Raw genomic sequence first — 21327 nt, 5'->3', positions numbered from 1 at the left:
ACAGCAGTTGTCTGAAAAAAACCAAAAAAAAAAAAACCAAACATGTCTGCTATACCAAAAAACCTCTGTGCATGTATGTGACAGTGCATTGTACTCTACGACCTGCAAGTCATGTGACTGTGCTGCTCAAAGTACTGACAAATAACAGCTGAAAATCAACAGTAATGTGTCTGTGCTCTGCAGACTCCTGGAACAAAGCTGCTGGAAACATACATTTCTACTGAGGTTTTGAGTGGCACAAACGAAACCCTATTCACCTCCAGAATATATATAAAATATATCTTTTTCATAATGTGGTGCAACTGATCCAGCTTGACATTTCCAAATAGATTTACAGAACCTTTTTTTATACACAGTCTATGGTAAGAACGGCACAAAACAGGGGCAAGAAATCACCACCTGCCACTCAAAGTAGGTTCTGTTAAATGGTCTGAGGCGAAAAATATGTACCAACAGACTAACTTACATTTACCTTTCTAGTTCACTTTAATCAAGAACTGATACATTTCTAATATTTCTCTCATGTAAGAGACACATCAGTTTAATAAAAGCCAAAGACTGGAAAAATATAAATTAGAGCAAATAATGTTTTCACTGCCAACTACCTTGAAAGAAGTGCTAATAATTTGTTTTGCACACATCCCCTCTGTACACGGGCACTACAGTTACCCATCTTCATATGGCATTACTAAAAATATCTCATGCTGGTATGAATGGCAATGATTTCTGTAGCTAGGCAACTGCTATGTACAGCATGAATGACAAGGGTTTTTGGTCATGAATGGTCAAGAATGAAATAACATGTTAAGACTGTTTTTTTTTTGTTTTGTTTTTTTAACTGTATGTTTAAAGTGGTAGCTGTTGCGCAGCGAGGGATTCCTGATTCAGCAGCACATTCGTTTCACAAGCATACAATTAAGCTAATACATTAAACAAATCATTTGTCATGGGTTTGACTTTATTTACTAGTATATTAACACATTACATGCTACAGAAAATAAAAAGGTAATTTCAATTGTCTTGAAAGAATATAGTGTTATAATAAAATGGCACATTTTGATATTAACACAATTTCCACTGGCATTTTGACACCCCTTCCTTTTTATGAAAGGAAATGACTTCATGCAGGGCTGCTAAAAAAATACTTCTTGGTGGTTTCATTGGCAACACAATTTATAAGATAATGATTTATGTAGCTAAGCACTTGCTGTGTGCAGTGTGAGTGACGAAGAAGCTTGATTTGATCACAACTACACAGATCAAAAATGGACTGTGTCAACAACAGGCAGTAAACACAAATGTTACTTTCCTGGACCAGATTTTTCCAAGAAGTCAGCCAAATGTTTTTAAACAGTAAATCTTTTAACATGGGGTTTGGAATATGGCCAACATGAAGATAAAATGTGAGAGCGGGACAGAGCTTGTCAGGCAAAGTTATAAAAGGTCAGGGAAACTAGTGTGTGGGAGCAAACAAGGATAATTGATAATCATAAAAAGGAGAGAGCATACATCAATGCAAACTCAATGTAAAAGAAGTTAAGTGCATTCTGTTAAAAATCAAATTTCATCTCCTTTAATCTTAAGCACTGGCAGAATATGCTTTCCGGAAGGATCCCATCTTTCTGAATGTTGCTACAGTGCCACCTAAAGGTGAAATGGTGAGCTGGTCAGACACACTGTACCATGACATCTGAGAGGAACCCTTCGCTTGGAAGAGACAGCAAGTTCTCACGGATCAAATTCAAAGTGGACCTGGTTCACTCTGGCAAAGGGCCGAGCTATATATCCAGCCTGCTTCAATCCAAACCAGCCTGCTTTATGATGAATGTGGGCGATGATTGTCAGGTGTCAACAAGTCGATTGATTCAATCTCAACAGAAAACAAAGGCAATCTTTAAAACAACTATAATTTGCCTGATCTCTTGGCAATCCAGAAATGGAAGAGGGTAGAAAAAACAGTAAAAGAAAAAGTCCATGTTGGCGTGTGCATCATAAAAGGACAAGGCTTTAAATAAAAGAGGGGCAGAGGATTAAGTGAGGAAGCAAAAAAGAAACGCAGGCTGATGAGCCTGAGGATTAAAAACAATATAGTGCAAGGTGGCAGCAAGATTATTAATAGATTAAAAACAAAGGGCAGGTACCAAATAACACCACTTTATCTTTTCTTGGACACATTTGACAAGATCTGAACACAGAGCAGACTGTTTTCGCTAAGGTATATTCAGTGAGCTGAATGGAGAGCACTAATATGAGAGGACGTTACTAACTAACATGGTGGACAGCCTACATTCACTCCGTTCGACTTCATTCATGTACATCAGACGCAGAATTAGAACACGTGGTACTGTGACGGCTGGGGGCAAGCCGACGCGCCCCCGTCCTCCCTCCCAGTCAGTTTAGCCTTTTTGCACCAGCAACCCACTGCCCCCTCCCAACATGCAGCAGTAAAAAGTGTACAATGAAACCGTCTCCTCCCCAGACAAACCCAGCTATGAAGAAAACTACAAAGATAAACAAAAAAATATTAGCATGTAATGATAATCACATAGTACATCATTTCATAACAATATGTTCTTTTTTTTCTTACAAAAAGACTACTTGGTGGTACTTGGTCGTAGGTGATGGGTGGATGGTGGGGCTGAGGTGGGAGGTTGAATGTAGTGTTGCCTTCATCTCCACCTCAACAACAGAAGTTTCTCAGGTTCTCTGCTGTGGCTGCTCTACGGCTGTGACTACGTGAAGTCGCTACTAGCTGCTGGTCTCGACTCAGTTTTTGTTTTCTCCATTTGATATTTGGTGTGGAGGTGGGTGGGTGGGTGGATGTGTGTGTGGGTGCTGGACTGGTCCTTGACCTGCTCCTTGAGAACTGTACACCTCCAGCTGACCTAGCGTTTTCAGTTCTTTCTGAGACGTGATACTCCTCTGTTAATCCTCCCAGTGATAAAATGCTGCAGATGCACAGGTATTTAAGTCTCGCTGCTCATGTCCCTTACAGTCAATAACGCTGCATTCATGTCCCGTAAAAACAAAAGTAGATGCATACTTTTAAACTAGAAAATCCCCTTCCCCTCATCTTAGGAAGGCTGGTAACATCTCAGAGAATATTGTTCTGTCCAGTTTTCAGGACATAAATTTAGGTGTTGTAAGCGCCTACGAATTCCTTCAACATTAGCTGCGACCTCCATTTCTTTCATTTCCTGAATGAAGGTACCAGTCTGGAAAAATTAAGGGCAAGTGGAAAAAAAAAAACTCTGTCATGGCAGGTTTGAGGGAATTATTGTGCTCAAATTCATCACTCACTATGAGCATGCACTGCAAGTGTGAAAACAAGCAGATCAGAATTAAAGGAGCAGCTGGATATTTGGGGTCATTTGCTTATTTGCTGTCTTGCTGAGAGTCAGATGGGAGGATTGATACTACTCACTCATCTGTATGATAGATAACAGCAGGCGGTTAGCTTAGCTTAGCACAAAGACTGAAAGTGGGGGGAAACTGCTAGCCTGGCTCTGTCCAAAGGTAAAAAAAAAATAATCTACCTAGTTTCAACCACAATTCAATGTTTTACAGGTGATTATGAGCCAGACTATCTCTTGGCTGGATGGAGTGACTTCCTGGAGTATCCATTGGTTGCCTGGCAACTGGTCACACACAAAAAATAGGAACACAACACTGACTTTGTCAATATACTTTGCATGGATTATAAATTGTTAGTTGTTGAGCTTTATGGGTGGTGACAGGTGGATTTTATTTTTGCGTGGAACCAGTTTACCCATTTCCCCCTGCTTCCAGTCTTTCTGCTAAGCTACGTTAAATGGTTGCTGGCAGTAGCTTCATATTTACTGTGCAGACAGGAGGGTGGTACTGATCTTCTTTTCTAACTCTTGACTAGAAAGCAAATAAGCACATTTTCCAAAACATCCAACTATTCCTTTAAACAGTTTGTAAAAAAAACCAATAACGGTGCCAGAACAGCTTCAACCAAGACAAAACACAGGAAAACTGTGTTGTTACTCTTCAACTTGTCCCTGTATTCCCATCTGACATGAATGCAGCACGAGTGATCCTACAGCGCCGTAAACATGGTGATGGATGAGGATGAAAAAAAAGACACAGTGCTGAGCAGTTATCTACTGGCTCCGACTCAGGAAGAGGAAGTGGCTGAATTCTGCGGCGAGGAGTCTCCTGAGGAGCGAGTGTTGATAAGGTGTCCACGTCAGGGACAAGACGAGGGGGAGGAGCTAAAGGGTGTTGCCATATCCGCAGAACAGGAGACTCTGTACATCTTCTGTTTCCACTGTAAAGTATATGACCCATGTTGAAGTCTGTCAGTCAGAGCAGGTGGTGGAGGACGGCAGGCATGATTACTCAGAGGGGGAGACGTGGAGGGTGTGCATTACAAGGGTCCAACAAGGGTCTGTTTGTTTTTGTTCTCAGTGATTCTCTGAAAATGTACTTGGTGCAGGTAAAAGCTGGAGCAGACGTGAGGGAGGAGAGAGCAGGGGAGTGTGTGGGAATAGGAAGGAAAGGAGGGAGGAGGGGGTAGGAAGGGTCTAATACTAATGTCCAGGTTGCGGCCCAGCTGTCCGCTCTCAGCTGAGCTCGTCCTCCGCATTGTGCTGGTCCAGCAGTTTGACGTGTGTGAAGGGAAAGTGGCCACGTTTGCCTTTACATTCCCCCTCCCACTGGCCGTTCACGTTAATTTTGGTCACCATCACCATGTCGCCCACCTGGGGAGGGAGGGGAGAGAGAAAAAGGTGAGAGAGGGCAGAAATGAACACGGCAGAAGTAAAAATAATTAACATGTAGATAATCCACTGTCCTCTCAAATCCACTGTTGTCAGGCACCTCTGAAAGAATTAATTGATCAATCCATTGACAGAAAAGTTATCAATAATAATCATTTGTTATTGAGCAAGTTAAAATGCCAAGATTCTGTTTCAGCTCCACAGATGTGACGATTTGATGCTTTTGTCTCTTTTACATAATTGCAAATGGAATAAGACTGCAACTAACAGTTATTTTCATATCGATTAACCAGCCAATTAATCATTTAATTGGCTGGTTAATCAATATTGTCGATATTGACAAAAAAATGTTTACTTAAAAAAAAATTAAGCTGTGTTCATGTCTTCAGTTTGCTTGTTTTCTCCAACTAACTCAAAGATACAAATCCTCTCACTCGAGAAGCAGAAACCAGAGATTATTAACTATTTTTTCATGAAAAATAACCTAAATGATAAATCTATTGTCAAATTGGTTGGTTAGTGATTTTTATCTTGGAGCGCTGAAATTGAACATCTTTGGTTTCTGAACTATTCACCAGAGCAAATGAGAAACTTGAAGCCGTCACCTTCAGTGTTTCAAATTCACTCAAGGCATTTCTCAGCATTTTCTGAGATTTTAGAGACTAACAAATGATGGGAAAAATATTCAAAACCAATTATCTGATGGTGTAAAAATAATCTGCAGTTGCAGTCCCACTGTCAGGTATGATAATAGTTGACCTGCACAGGGAGCGGAGTGGCTGCTCCTGTGTCACTGAACCTGAGCAAACAAGGACCAACAGTCGGTTCCAAAGTTCAGATCTATGTGAGTGATGACTGAACAGTCGGGTTAAAGCTGTTTGAGCACGTTCAAAGCTTATATCATCAGTTTGACAACCTGTTACCACCTCTGACAATCCTCTTGTGTTAAATGTGTAACTGGCAGAGTTTGTATTACACACTGTGTCCTAGATATGAGAGCTTTAATTATGAGTTCCCCTTTTCCACCCAATGCAGCTGCACAGTCCACACCCAAAATTAATTAAGTGAAACAATTAAGATGTTTGACAGCTGAATAGTTCTGCATTTCCTTCAGTGCTTTCCTGTTTTCCAGTATTTATACAGTTTAGTGTCCTTAATTGTGTATTTACAACAACAACTAACCATTAGTTTTTATAGTTGAGTAATCTGCAAATTCTTCTTGACTTGATGATATTTGCTCTCAAAGAGCAATTTTTGGAGAACAACCTGAACTTTAGTAAATGGATGGACATGCCGGGGTCAACTGTAGACTGACTTTGAAATTTGTTTGCACTACTCACAACCTTTAAGACAGAGGTTCTTAGAGTGAGGTTCAGGGACCCCCAGTGATTCGTGACTGGGTTCCTGGGGGTCACCAGTAAAAGGGGAAGGATTTATTTTCACTATAATTCCATCCACAAGTAACACAATGGCAGAATGTGACTCTTTTGCTCCTGGGTTTCAAACACATTCTGTAATAAAACCTCTAAAAGCAAAAATCTTATCTGATGGGAGTTCATGTGTAATTTGAGTCAGTTTAGGGATCATTGATGTGAAAAAAAAATGGGAACTGCCACTTCAAGAGATGGAAGAGATTTTACTAATCTGTTTGAAAAAAAAAAAAAAGTAATGTTGGAAGAGTAGAATTCACTTTTCGCTTTCTATGTTTTTGAGATTCACCTTAAACCATTAGTGGGTAAAAAGACTGTATTTGCTTCAAGATATTCTGAAAACATGGTTGTAATATTGTGTGTTTAGAGTTGCAGTAAACTTCTATATACACTTGGACTATATATGGTGTTTTAAAAAGATGAAGATAACGTTGTTGTTGTCTTATCCATCTACAAGTCATAAGACTGATCAGTGAACTACATACATAGAAACTGCCTCCACATCACACTGAGGAAGGTGAGACAGCTGGAAACACAGAGATGACTGAAGCATGGAGAAGAGCTGTGCAATGTGTTTTCACTGTAATGTCCGACAAACAGACCCAAACACAAAGATATTTAGTTTACTATCACATAAGACAGAACAGCACATTAACCTTTTCCCCTGAAAAATAACTGTTCAACTGTTTCAGCTAAAATTGTGTGTGATTCAAACAGTGACACCGATGCAACATGACAGTATTAACTCAACATGACTCTGCTTGCATGCCTTGCTGCTCCTGCTTGTGGATTTCATTAATTAGTGCTGCTGGTTGCTGTTTGTTTGTGTTATGTGGGTCACTCGTTCACAACACTGTTGCGTTAGGACACAGTTCCAGTGTTTTTAAGGATTAGTAATGGATAAGGCTTTATGCAGCAGGTACTGATGCATTAAAAAAGTCTTGAGTGCTCCCAGGGTTGGTTCTGCAGATTGGGTCAGGACGGGACAACCTGGATCATTTCATTTAGGATTTTTTTTTTTTTAAACAGAGGTGCAGAAATGTGTACATAGTGAAAAGTATTCAGGCCCTATCATCGTTATGTAACACGCCACATCCATCTGACACATACTGTTCACAGCTGTTTGTAGATGTAGAGGTGTAGTGTTTGTACCTCTTTGGCTCCCTATATACAGTATACAGGGTGGGACAAAATGCAACAAACACCAATGACCACACAGCAACCACTACAACAAACTCAACACTAAAAGCTTCACAGTGGTAGTCTTCATGCTAGGCAGACAGACTCATCGCTCAGCTGATCTCAAGAGAGAATTAATCAACTATTTTTCGACCAAAAATGACAAATATAACCCAGTTCCAGCAGCTAAAATGTGAGGATTTGCTGTTGTTCTGTTTTGTATGATTGTAAATTGAATAACATGACAGTTTGACGATATAAACTGGTGCTTGTCATATTTTATAGATCAAACAATTGATTGTTCGTCACAGCCCTAATTTATTCCAATGGGAATTTAAGTGGATTGATTAAGATCACACAAGTATTTGTGTTTTCATTCCCTTTATCATGAACTATGTGTCTGGATTTCAAGCTTCACAGAATGGAAGAAGATTTCAAGTTCAGCTTTGTAATGGTCTGTAACTACTGCCACAACTTTATGATGCTGAAGGGTTTCATGTCTCCGCATTTAGAAAACAAGTCATAGAATAAATACATACGACTGCATGAATCAGGAATTACATGCACTCATGACTAAGTTAGTTTCAGGTGCTGAAGATAAAGAGAGACCTTCACAATCAGTGGGTTTTATGAAGACGACACAAAGAAACTCAAGCTAATTATTAACTGTTCAGTTCCACCTTGCTGAGTCACTACTGGCGGACTACAGAGGAGAAAACAAGCAGCCTCTCGTAGGTCAAAGCCAGAAAAGTCTACAGCAGGTGGGAGTGGTAAAAACCAACTCATACAAAGGATCTACCTGTCATATGGAGCTAAGCACATTTCAAAAAGCAGCAGACTAGCGGTTTGACCCCACCAAAAAAAGAAAAAATGGACACCACAGATGTGAAAAGTCAAAGATGGGAGCAGTGTTGGTATCTTTAGCAGCACAGTCCAGCAGGGCAGCAGAGACAAGAGCATGCTCTAACTGGCCTGACTCCTAGTCCCACTACTGGCTCAGCTGGACTCCTGGCTTCACAGAGACTAAAGGAAATGGTCCTGTTCCCAAACACAAACTATTTCCTTCCCCCAACGACCTGCTCCGTGGGAGCATTGCTCTTGCTTCCGGACAGTGTAACACTCCAGCTACCGTTAGCAGGGAGCAGAGCTTAATGGCAGCTTTCATGTTTGGGTCCCCTCTCATCTTTGACTTTTAGGTTAAAATGTGGGGAAAAGAATCAAATGCCCTGAACTCAAATACAAGTCTAGTGCTGACAGTTGAGGCCGGGGAGTTAATAAACATTATGGACAGACTTTACAAAGGTCAATCTGTACTGTCACTGGACTGATCTCTGTAGAGGAGATATTAAATGACCAGATTATCTAGAAAAATACTTAGGGGGCCGTCTGAGCACTTTCTGACCTTGATTCCCGCTCAACAAATACGGAGGAAGAAATAATCAAAAGCACAATAGGAAAGAAAGCCAAAGAATGTGAGCTCAGACTTGATAAGCTAACAGGGCTGGTCCTACATCCTCCTTTGCTAAATGTCTCCTTTCCTCCTGCACATGTTAAGAGGATGCATGGAGTCAAAGAGAAACACCACACACATCCATATTTACCTCTAAGGCCAGGGCAGTCTTGTCATAGGCATTGGGCACCCTCTTCTGTATGGCCCTGGCATAGACAGGTCCATTCTGGAGATTAGGGAGCGGGGTGGGCTGGGCGTACTGGCTGGGGTCTCCCAGGAGCGGAGTGCCGGGCTGAGCTGCAGAGCCGTCAGAGTTCCCTAGCATCCCCATCCCTCCCGGCGGTCCCCCAGGCACGCCGGGCCCCGCCGCTGAACTTGGAGACGACGGTCGGTACTTCTCCACGTACGGCACTGGGATCATCCCTGCCCGGCCTTCAGAGTTCTGGGCATTCCACCACTGCTCCTCTGGCTTCTCGAGAACTCGGAGAATATCACCCTTCCTAAACGGGAGATCCTCTTCATCGTTGCCAGGGAAATCGAAAAGTGCTCTGACATACTCGTCTTCCAGGCGTGGTGGGGGGCCTCCGCCGATGAAAGAGGTGTGTTTGGACTTGTTGATAGGTTCTATCAAGGTGGTGGTGTCCAAGTAGTGGATTTTATAGAATTCTAGCAAAGCAGGGAGAGCATCAAACTCCTGGTCACCAATACGGAATCTCGGATGGACCAAACCTGGTGAAAACAAGAGAGGATGGAAGAAGAGTTAGAAAATCAAATCAAGAAATGTCTTATCTCAAAAATCTACCTGCTCTAGCATGTTCAAATCTGGCAGATCTGAAGCCTATTTATATCTGTCACTAAGCATGGCGGTGGTGATTTCCAGAATGACAAGGAAGTATTTTTGTTTCCTTATTTTGCATTTCTTTCCTTTCCACAAATGAAAGGTCTTTGTATTTCTGAAAAGGCACGAGGAAATTCAAATGTTCTGCTGCAATTCCCACGCAGGAAAAAAACCCAGCAGAGGCAAAAGACAATGGCCGGTCAAAGTCTATTAAAACCTGGCAATATGACAGACTTTTGAACATTTATAACTCTTCCAGGGTCAGCTGATAAATTAGACTCATTTTTAATGGTGCACCTGTCTGCTCTGTGATAACTCACCGCCCACCACAGCGTATTTCAGTGACAGAAACGTGCATCTCTACGATTTACTGACTCAGTGCGCTGCATAATATCCAGCGCCTGAGCATCCATGATCAGAGGTGTGTTTGTCTTTTAGCAAGCCAACATTAAACCGGCATGTGTTTCAGTGTGTCTGGCCTGCTGTATTCTCCACACAAGACAGTGGAAAACCTACTATTGCGCATCGTCTTTGGTGCAAGTCATGCAAGAATGGTCACATCAGCATCTCCACACACCGAGCCCCTCCGAACCGCGCTGTTCCCTTACCTGGACCGGATTGTCGGTTGTTGCTGATGCTGTTAATTATGTAATGTGAGACTTTGGAGTTCTCTGATACCGACAGCACGTAGTCCCCGGGGCTGGTGATGGAGTCCCGGACCAGAAACACGCCGTGCCTCTGCCCCTGCAACAGAGACACAGCCTCCTGCCTGCTCAACCGACCCCAGTACCAACTGCCACGGTCCTCCGCGTCAAAATTTCCGGCCATGATAACCACTCCAAAGCCGAGGCTTCACCAGGCCTTCCCTGCTCTCCCTCCCGTTATCCACAGGCAAAGCCTTCAACTCATACAAAAACTTTAGCGCCTAGAGCACGTTTAGTAAACAGGCGACATCCGCAGCTAGCCGTTTGGACATCAATTCGCCGAAACAGAAACTCAACCACGATTTAAAACGGACTCTTATTTGGTTTCTGATCAGAATCCAGCTCTATTAACCACACAATACGTTTTAGACGCAGAATTCCAGCTATAATCCAGCGACCGATGACAACTAACTTCAAAAACTGAAATGGCGGATACGGGAAAACAAAAAAAGACCCCTCTCACCGGATGTGACGCAGTAATTATGTGCGCCAGACGTACAGGCGTCAAGTTAAAACTGTGAGATAAAACTTCCGTTTCAAGCGACATAATATAATATTTTAAATCATACAAGCGCTTAATTGTAAATTAAAGTGTAAATGTAACAATCACATTTGGTAAATATTCTACTACAACGATGGTGTCGTTTACCATCCAACGCGTAGATGTATATTTTCTTTTTGCAAAATGACACATTTGTAAGCTTTTATTTTGGAGGTAAAGTCAGAAAACAGTATTTCCTGTTCGGTATAACTCTGTTTGACTTGACGGTCCTGTCCTTCGTGTTAGTGGGTTGTGAAATCTAAATCTTGCATAATTATTGCCCCAGATCAGCTGCGGTGCTGAGATTACACTGCGGACACACACACCTCAGCTTTTCATCCCTTAAGCTTTTTTTAAATCTCTTAAAAAATATATTTGGCGCATTTAATAAAGGGTTGGCTGCATTTTGTATAATTTGCCACTAGATGTCAGCCAAAGACAATTAAACATATAAAAATTTCAACATCAATATTGTTACACCTAACTTGTGGTTTTATGGCCACAATCAGAACCTCTGTCCACAATAAATAATGGGACGAATAAAGAATTAACTTTTTGTAAATATGAAAAAAACCTAAGTTATTCTAGTTACAGATAGAAACCAAGTGACTGTAACTAAAACTATCACATACTATATTAACCACATTTAGGCTGTGGTTCCTATCTGGTACCACTTTATGATAAAGCACCCTTTAAAAAGGAATAACAAGTAACTAATACTTTTGTTAGTATTTCAGTGATAGTTTGTGGAGTGTGCTTTATTTACTGAGCAGAGAAATACTGCATCAGTTTCATGTCTGTGTGTGGTAGTCGAGTGGTAAACCAGCGAGCCTGGCACTGAAAAACACACCTAGTCAACACCTTTAAAGCTCGATATTAAACTCAGTGTATATCGTTTGTTGAAATGTGACAAAAACAGACATTAGAATATTACAAGTTGTAGATTTATGGAGGATTATGTGCTGAACTACACTGACTGGCGCGAGCTCCATGATTGACTCACCAGTTGGAGACACCGTCGATGATGTTGGTAACTATCTTTAGCTTTTACCATTTATAACTGCAGACTTGGGTTATTGTAGAACATTCTTTACAAATGACTTATAGACATTTTTAGTTACAGACACTAACCTTTAAAAACTAGATTACTAACTTTTTCTGTTGGCTGGTTAGGAAGAGAGAACAATCTGGATCCTTTAGTCAAGGCTTATTAATGACTCTCCAGCAAGAGACATTTATCAGAGCCTGGAGACTCAAACGTTGTTTTTGTTAATGGTTTGGAGTTTCTCTATAAAGCATTAGTGGTACCCTTCTCTTTCCTGTGTTGTGACACTAACCCCGGACTTACATTGACCATGTCTGTGTTTGGAGAGATGTCTAAGTGTTGTCTGAAAGTATTATTGGGTCTGGAAGTCTGTTTTTCATCAGGTGTAATGGGTTTCAGTGAATCACTGATAAACAGACAAGCAAGGTAAACTATTTAATAACATATTTTTTACTGAACCATCTGAAAGAAGACTGTTACATTGTGAAATGCAGTTTAAAATCAAATAACTTGAACAAAGGCAGACCATTTTAAATGACGGCAAATGTAAGAATAAATATGACAGTGAAAAGCAGAGATTACTCTTTTTAATTCCTGTGCTACAGTGTGGTGGTAGGTGTAGCGGTGGTGGATGCTCCTCCACATTGAGGTCTGTATAGTTTGTGCTGCTCTCTGGGCCCCCACACTGGGTTTAGCTGACACCTACAATCCATCAGATAACAGATCACATTCAAACACAAAAGTAAAACAAGGCAGGAGACGTTTTCATATCATATGATTTATTTGTAAGATTCATGGCAAAACAGAAAATGTAAAGTTTTACAGTTTCACTAGCAAATGAATCCACAGAGCATTTGATTTGTTGTATCATCTCAATAAAGTGGCAGGAAAATAAAAGAGCTTTCAGAAAAAGGCAGTGACAGAGGAAGCTACTGTATAGAGAATAAGTCAGAGGTATACTGACGATAGAGAAATACATACAGAAGAAAGACTCATGGAGCAAGAGAAAAAGTCCAAGGCTACAGGCACTCGTGCCTTCAGATTCACATTGCCATGTTTTGTTTTGTTTTTTTTACATCTCACAATACATCAGCAGGGCTCTTGAGCAAGACGTACACAGCATCATCACATCACCTGCAGCATTCATAAGCCCTCCTGCCTAATGAGTCCAAGGTAAAGGCCATATTCATCTCATGTCTCATTGTAACGTATGGGAGGAGTAGTCATTCAGCCTGTGGTGACGAGCAGAGAGATCAAATCTGAGTAAACTATCAACACCCAACTGCAGTGAATGAGTGATATGTGAGTTTTTGGTCAATATTCTTATCTGATACCAGCAGAGGAGTTGAAGCCAGTTTGCAAAATCTTCATGTGTCTTTTATTCAAGCTTTTTATGGACAATAAATTCAACAAGAATTGCAAACACACTCTATTCTTGTCAACAGATTACAGTATTTTGAAACCCAGGGGATGAGTTTAAGAAACCATGTTCATATATATTTATGTGGAATCAAAACGCAGCAGAGTTCAGGTTAAATCCTTCATATCAAAGGTAAATGAGTGATAAATGAAAGGTTTCAAACTAAAAGCCCACATCTTTGTTGCTATATCTGCCTAATTCCAGTTGTGATGTCTTTGCTTTGATTTGCAGTGACCTTAACATAAAAGCAGACAAGTGCTCGGCCTCAGGACGTGACAAACACGACACACACCTTCGATCTCCTCTTCCCAACCCTCTCTCTCTCTCTCTCTCTCTGCAGTCAGGAGTCCTGTTACAGCAGCGAGCAGAAAACCAGAGTAAACCTGAGAATAGAATTTATAACCTTCGACAAGAGAATGAGCACTGAGTCATTCTGACCCCGAGAATAGGGTCCAAACATCTACCTGTGTACTGTCCAGAACACCAGTGGGTCACACTGAGCAGTAGTAGATGGTATCCACACGTTTACGCCACAAGCTGAACTCACTACATAATGACCAGTATTTGACGCTCTTCCGTACAATGGCTTCAAACGCTGGTAATCACGGTGGTTTTCAAGGACGATCTTCCTCTGTCTCACATTAACAGTGTTTGTGATGCTGCTGCGAGTGATGGTGCACTCAGTCCTGCTGCACACCTCTACTGCACAGCACCACAACCCGGCTGTTTAAAGGGCTCATCCTAACGACCTGTTCTGTTTGTAAAATGGATTTTGCAGGGACAAATGCAGCACTATCTTATTTCAAAGGCAGATTAAAGGGTAGTTTCTTTTTGTTGTTAGCTTCCAGTGCAGTACCACTGGATTTCTGCAGGCTCCTGTCAGTGAGGCACAAGGGAACTGTTAGCTAGAAAGCTTTCAAGCGGCATGAACATGACCCACATATAGTCTTCAACACCTTTGAATATTTCTTTGACATTATTATATAAATGTTTAAAAATGTATTATAAAATCGAGGTTGATTTATTAATGCAGAGTTGTTTTTCTGTGCATACATATTTAAAATGTATTACATTTCTTTTAATTAGTTGCTTGCCTTCATTTAAAAGGTTTTGCCATCCATTATTTTAATAACAACGCCATACCTTACTTGTAAGTCAGCTTTTTAAATGAAATAAAATTAATTCCTAACAAATTATTCATTTATTATTTATTATTTATTATCTATATCGATCAGGGCTTTACTTAAAATTCTTGATTTAGATGTTTATTTTCTATTCCCACACAACCTACACAAAAAGGTTGAAGAGATTATTTTAGTAACACTTTATAATACAGCCTGTGATTTACAGGAAACAAAGGAGGGATAATTGGGAATATTAAAATAAAGTATAAATGAATTACACTCTGAGTATTTTGGTAAATACTGGGAACATACAGGGTACAGTGCTGAAAACAAATCTGATGTTTGGACACAACTTTGTTCTTACTGTATAATTAAAGAGTAAAAAGGGGAGAAGCCACACCTGATATTACAGCCTCTGTTCCTGATTCTTCCTGTGTGATGTAAAAAGTTTCACTTCTTAACAAACATGAATAAACATAATTTTACAATATGAAAACATGGGAGGTTGAATATTACAGATGTGCAGTCAGCAAGCACATTCAGTTATTTACTATCATGCTCATCCAGCACTGCAGCCCTTCATAACAGCTACGCTGGAGTGGAAAACAAACATACCTTTCTCACATGCACAGCTGTGGAAGGCTTCTGCTGTCATCTGAGGAGGAAAAACTACAACATAATAAAGTCATGTGGTAACATAACATGTAGAAATTGGTGGATCAAACGAGCAAGAAGCAGGTATGTGGCTGCGTTATCAAGTGTCAACAGTTCTCTCCTTTATTTTTCCCCAAATCCAGTTTTTTTTCCAGCCCTGAACCCAGTGTTTCTAAAAACACTTACCTGCAGTGACAGTGTGGCTGGTAATGTTTTCACCTTGAGAATCTGGTGTGTGTGTGTGTGTGTGTGTGTGTGTGCGTCATCTTGAGACACCTACTGTGGTGGGAGCTAACACAGAGGTGGTTTTGAGGACTTCGGCAGGTGTTAATGTGTCTGTGGACAGATTTTGTCACCGTGTTAGTTATGTCATGAAACTTCACAGGTTTGTTATTGAGATCAAATCAAGGCTGAGTTTGAAGATGGGTGTGGTCCAATCCAAGAGTGCTGAGTTTTCATGGGTCAGAAAGTCAAAATGTTGACAGGCGTTGCAGCTGTCTGTAGTTTATTTCCTCTAAAATTCCCTGTCAGCAAACGTCATATCAATCGATACTGAAGTTCTACATGTTGGATTTTCATCACGTCCACCTTCTCACCTTTCCACAAAGTCTGCAAAGCTGTTTCGAGGTAATGTAAATGCTGCTGAGAGACAGACAGGTAACACATGACTTGTTATAATTTTGCATAAATAAGCAACAACTACAATAATTTAAAGGGGTACTCCACTGATTTAGCTTTGTGTAGTGTAGCGAGATAGATGTCCAGACTTTTAAGGCGTCAGTATACGGTTGAATTGGTGGGTGGGGGGGCGGGAATGTCCAACCTTTCCTGTATCTGTATGATCCCCATATTTAAACAATACTGTCTCTCTCTCTTTGCAGTCTCTGATACTATAGCTTTTATCCACGCGTTTGTGTCATGGCTGCCTTGTTTTTCCTGTGTTCCTTGAGAACACTGGTTGTGTGTGTCCTCAGAAATTAATGCTACTGTGAAATACAGCTCATCACATGACCGGTGGGAGGGGGGGTATCAAAGAGTAAGTCTCTGTTTTTGGCGTTATTGTATTCCATTGAATTAAACTTCCCAGTGTTTCTGTTAAGTCTTCCTACAGTCAGGCTCAGCCACTGATCCAAGGGACCTCCATTATGGAGTCAGCTGAGCCTGCTGGGAAAGTTATGATGTAACTCCAAGGCCTCTGTACATCATGACAAGCCTTCATTTTTAATGCCACAGACGTTAACGGCTCCAAGGGTGAATGAATTAGTGCTGGGTGAGCTGTCTGGGGAAAAGTATATATGCTTTTATTCATTTTAACTGCTTCAGAATGAGGTTTTCTTCTATAGGAGTTAATATTCTCTGCCTCATTTCCATATCAATAAAACCTTTCCTTTCAGTGCCTTTAAAGGTATCAGGAATTAAGAGTCTTGTTCAGCTCTTTCCCAGGTTTGAAGGATTATTCATGCACACACATATTGCTTGGACCATCCCAGATCACAAAAGTAGCAAATATGATTCCTTGAATTTAGTGGTGTTTCTCTTTAAAAGGCTGATCTACAATCTAAACAACCCAGGACAGATAAAAACAATATATATTTATATTTATATATATACTGTACATCCAAAAATACAGTTTGATCCTTAAAGCTTTGCATGGACTATAAGTGACACATGAAGGAAAAGCACTAGCTGGGTGAGAGCTACATAGTGTACAAGGATATCTGCAGCTTATATATACACAGCACTGTACAGTACCGTGGAGCGACACATGACCTGGATTATGAGAAGAAGGCTACTAAATATTTCAACTTCATACCCCAGGACTTTGGGACAAATAGCGACAAGACCACCGAACCCTTTTCCTTCCAATGCAGGGCACTTTGTACTGGTCTCGCTCAGTTTTCCTCCAGTCATCGAGGCCTTTACTGAGTGGATTTCTTTTAAAGTTGTTTACTTCTTTTGGTTTCAGCTGACTAATTTCATCTTCAGTGCACTTCTCTTCCACTTAAAGGACGGTGCATCTGTTCATTTCAAATCTGTGGGTTTGACTTTTCATTCCTGTCTGTCTCCTCATCCATCTGGCGGAGCCACTGATGAATGTGGGTGGGAGATATTTTATACATTTTCACTAGTTTTTGGCAAAAACACTTTTTCAAAAAGTTTAAAGGCCCCAAATACTTTGTATGAGTCACTATTTCTATATTTTCTGATCTCTTTTTTCATCTCTCAACACTTTAAACCAGTAATGGGACGTGTTACAGGCACATGTAGGTATTACCAGGGTTACCAGGAGGAAGGACCTGAATAAAGATTAACATTCTGTACATAATAGCTTCATGTGATATAATTAATCAGTCTATTCTATGTGTTAACATCCTCAGTCTATTCGTACTTGAAACAACAGACAGTTAGGATAAAACAGACGTCCTGTTGGGGATTGTCTTCTCATGAGTCACCTGGTTTCAGCTCTGCCAGTGTCTGAACACGGCTGGTCCCAAATCAGATCAGTGGAGGAAGTATCGAGTGGCGCGTTCATATGCATTACATCCCTCCGTCACTGCAGCCTGTTTGACTTTGAGCGCGCTCAGTTGGCCTCTGCAGGAGTCTTCTCCGGCGTCCTTCCACACAAGACTCGATACAGGAGGGGAAAGAGAAGCAGAGCGGAGCAGGGAGCAGCAATCAGGTCAAGTGGTCTGATTGGTCGGTCAGCTCATCCTCCTCCACTCTCATTGGCTCAACGGCTCCAGAGGAGTGTTGCGACTGGCTGGAGTAGGACAGGCGGGAGGAGTGGCTCTGCGTGTCGTCGTCCTCCGCCATCACTGCCCTCCTCCCCTGAGGCTGCTCTTTCCTCTTCGCCTCCTTCTCCCCTCCCTTCTCCCCTTCTCTCCTCTCCCATCTCCTCTCCACTTTCCTCTGCTCCTCCACCGTCCACATGCTCTCCTCCTCGTCCTCCTTCCCCTGCACCTCCCTGTCAAAGTCCAGCAGCTCCTCCATCATCTCCTCTATCTCCATCTCTCCGTCCAGCTCCTCCTCCACCTCGGACCGGAGCTCGTCCATGCTCTCAGTCCGGTTCGTGTCGTCCGTCTCCTCCTCTTCACCGATCCCCCTCAGCCTCTCAGGGGGGTCGCTGGCCTGACTCTCTCCGAACTCCAGGATGGTGGGCAGGTTGCCCTGTTTGGGGCAGCGCTTCCGCAGGCTGACCAGGAAGGGCTGCGGCAGGGAGAAGATGTCCACGTTGTTGCCCAGGTCAATCCACGTCACGCTGGGGAAAGTGCCTGGATCCTAGGGTGCAAAATATCAACAAACTGTATTAAAATCATCATCTCTATCATCAAGAAAATCACTGCAAACAAGTAAGATCACTGTCAAGAAGACTGTCCACATCCACCAGCCTTTACACACTCTTTAAATGCAGAAAGGTTCCTTCAGAAAGTTTAGACTGCATGAAAGTCAATGTGGCCTTGTGGTCGAGGGCAAAGACCATGAACCACAATGAATTAAAGTCTGAATTCACATCTTCAACGTCTCCCCTCTCCTCCTGCCCTCTCTCTATGATAAAGGTATAAGAATAAAAAAAAAAAAGAAGAAAAAATGAAATATTTCCTGTGAGAAATGATGGTCTCAATAGTTTAACTAGTTCTTATATGTAACTTCGCTCTTTCTTGTTGATACCATCAGTTAGAAATATAGTAAAGAAATATTTTTAACTTTCTCAGGGAACCAATAGAAGTTTAAGGAACTTAACCTTTACCTATGTTTTGACCACAGGACCCAGGGGAAAACTAGCTCCTCCAGCATCTTTCTAGATGCCACAAAAACACTTTGTTGTTTGTCTGTGGTAGAGCTTTAGAGTGGTTCAGGAACTACTGGAGGGAGCCTTCTGTATTGTATTTCTTTTTTACATCCATGTCAATTCAGACAGTAAATATCAAAAATCAGACAGTAAATATAAAGAACAAAATGGTGACTGTGTTTTTGCATCTCAAAAAAAGCCTAATTTTCCTAATTTTTCATGGTTCCTCAGAGGCAGTAGAAACATAAATGTGCAAAGGGAGAAAGGCTTTAAGAGAAAATATTTGGATTCGGGTAGAGGTGGGCCACAGGTCAGCATCTCCTGGGGTCAGTTTAGCTAAATTTGGATTGTGTTTTTTACCAAAGACAAACGGTGGCAGAAGTTAAAGATTGATGACAAAGACACAAACCAGTGAGACAGGTGACAGGTTACATTTGACTAATATGTAAACAAAACAGTCCATAAGATGAGTGACTTTCCGACCTTCAGGGCATCAGTCAGCTCCTTCAGGACAGCTCTGGTCAGCCTGTTTCCGTTCAGAGCCAGGGTCTCCAGGTGCGGCATGGAGGCCAGCGTGGGCAGCAGCAGGAGGAACGCCTCGTCCGTCAGCTCGGTGAAGCCCAGCTCCAAGCTCACCACTATGGACGCGTAACGCTGCAGGTGTGCACACAGGCGCTCCATGTCCCGAGCCGTCAGAGGGATACCGGACAGGTCCAACGCCCCGCTGGATGGAGGGGCTGACAGCACCGCCTTCAGACTGGAGACAGACACAGGAAAAAATATTAGTCAGAGTGTTTGTTTTTTTAGGGCCAGCAGTGATTATTTTCCCCATCTTTAGATAATTCTCTATGTCGTTCATTAATGTATTAATAAATGCCAACAGCTTAAATTTTCATAATACTGCATTATTGTACTGTACTTAAATCATTTTAGTGGTAACTCCATATCAGTAGCTGCATGTAATAATTCTATATAATAACTTCACATACTAATCATATCATTATAAAACCTGCAGCTTCACACTTTTCAAAGTAACAGCGTAGCAACATGGTAACGTTTCCTGTAGGCTGCAAATTACTCACTATGACGAACAAAGCATTAAACAACAGGTTTAATACTTTGTTCCTCTCTTGTTCTGATTTATGCAGCCAGTTGTGAGCGGATCCTGCTGGTGAGTTGTGTTAACAGGATGTAGAATCCTGTGTGACAAGAAAAATCTGTTATACCTTCATTATGTGAGCACTTGGTAGAAGTGATGACCAATTTAACCACTTTTAAATGAGTCTTTCTACAGAAATAAACCCTGAGGGGCGTCTGGATCTGGCAGAGAACTAAGCAAGCTGAGCACAAACGGGGGTCTGGTCCATAAAATAGAAAAACTGAGATCTGAAGTTTAATTTTCTTAGCTTACAAATGAAAAAATACACGTTGGACATGAGGTTAACTCCAGCTCTCACTCAAAAAATAACAGACATGCATGTGTGGTTTAGGAGAAACAAGCGACTGTGGCACAGACTGTGGGATTCAACCATTATCATCAGTTGACAGCTGAATATATTTATTTATTCACATACCAGAGAGGCTCTGGTGGAATCTAGGCCAGAGCGAGCAGCCTGAAGCAAAGCAGTGACCATGGGTCAAATTTAGCCCCACAGAAAAGTTTTACTCACTTTCCCAGGGGTCACACAGAGTCATCTGTCACTGTGTTGTATTTTTAGTTTTATTCAGGGGTAAAACATGGAGCAGCTTGTCAAACTACTAATACACCAACTACCAATATGTTTTCCCAGTAGATGTTTTGACTAGAAAGCAGCGGTTGTTACTAATAACATGAACATTAGATCTGGTCTATTCATAATCCGTGATGCACATGGCTCTGAATTCAGAAATGAACTGAAATGAATGGAATTCACCACATCGTTTATTTTATTATTTATGCCGGTGATCCTGCGGCTGTTTGCTGCAGTGTTTTGTTTGGATGAAGGGCAGGTTAATGGGCTGTCGTCCTCTGGCCTCTCCTCTGCCTATTTGCTGCCAAACCTGTTCCCGTCCAAGTCGACCTTGTTTTACCCAACAAAACCACCTGTTGAATCACCTGCCTCTGGGTCTACGCTGTGGTTAGTAGAGACCAGCAATGGAGAAAGTGTTGAGATGTTTTAATTAGCAGAAGCACAGTGTAGCAAATAAAAAATATTGGAAGTATCAAGGTAAAAGTACTCATTGTGCAGCAGACTGACCCTGTCACTATAACATTATATTACTGGACTGTTTTTACTCATGCATTACTGTGAATGCACCGTTTTATATTGTACCTAGTAATAGCTCAACAGTTTGTTCTCCTGTATACACATATTGTTAAGCTGGAGCGGAGTTGATGTCATAAAATGGAAGTACTCATATAAACACA

At 41.4% G+C, this 21327-nt stretch overlaps 2 protein-coding genes across 2 annotated transcripts in view; both read right to left on the bottom strand.

Annotated features, from left to right (window-relative positions):
* Positions 1-937: 937 nt before the first annotated feature.
* crk (v-crk avian sarcoma virus CT10 oncogene homolog) lies at positions 938-10800 on the bottom strand. The gene is made up of 3 exons (XM_071471772.1): positions 10251-10800; positions 8956-9533; positions 938-4727 (listed from the first exon to the last, which is right to left on the bottom strand). Exons 1-3 carry the CDS (start codon positions 10468-10470, stop codon positions 4590-4592), a joined length of 936 nt encoding a protein of 311 aa, XP_071327873.1. The 5' UTR covers positions 10471-10800; the 3' UTR covers positions 938-4589.
* Positions 10801-15925: 5125 nt separating this feature from the next.
* lrrc75a (leucine rich repeat containing 75A) overlaps positions 15926-21327 on the bottom strand; it is a 51114-nt gene continuing 45712 nt past the window's right edge. Inside the window, exons 4-5 of the mRNA XM_071471725.1 lie at positions 19404-19677; positions 15926-18409 (exon numbers count right to left, since the gene is read on the bottom strand). Of these exons, the coding sequence (XP_071327826.1) occupies positions 17807-18409; positions 19404-19677 (877 nt within the window). The 3' untranslated portion in view covers positions 15926-17806. The remainder of the gene's footprint in view (positions 18410-19403; positions 19678-21327) is intronic.

The sequence above is a fragment of the Trachinotus anak genome, unplaced genomic scaffold (assembly GCF_046630095.1).
Source record: "Trachinotus anak isolate AG129_WGS33_773 ecotype Australia unplaced genomic scaffold, CSIRO_AGI_Tana_v1 ptg000034l, whole genome shotgun sequence".
NCBI lineage: Eukaryota > Metazoa > Chordata > Actinopteri > Carangiformes > Carangidae > Trachinotus > Trachinotus anak.
Note: the sequence above shows the minus strand (reverse complement) of the source record. Positions and strands in the feature narration are given on the sequence as shown.

Excerpts from the sequence above, each read along its gene's own strand:
- crk (XM_071471772.1), bottom strand. The coding sequence starts at position 10,470 with ATGGCCGGAAATTTTGACGCGGAGGACCGTGGCAGTTGGTACTGGGGT. Across the intron at positions 9,534-10,250 it reads CAACCGACAATCCGGTCCAG|GTTTGGTCCATCCGAGATTC; the intron begins GTAAGGGAACAG and ends TGTTTTCACCAG. Across the intron at positions 4,728-8,955 it reads AGACTGCCCTGGCCTTAGAG|GTGGGCGACATGGTGATGGT; the intron begins GTAAATATGGAT and ends CTCCCTCCCCAG.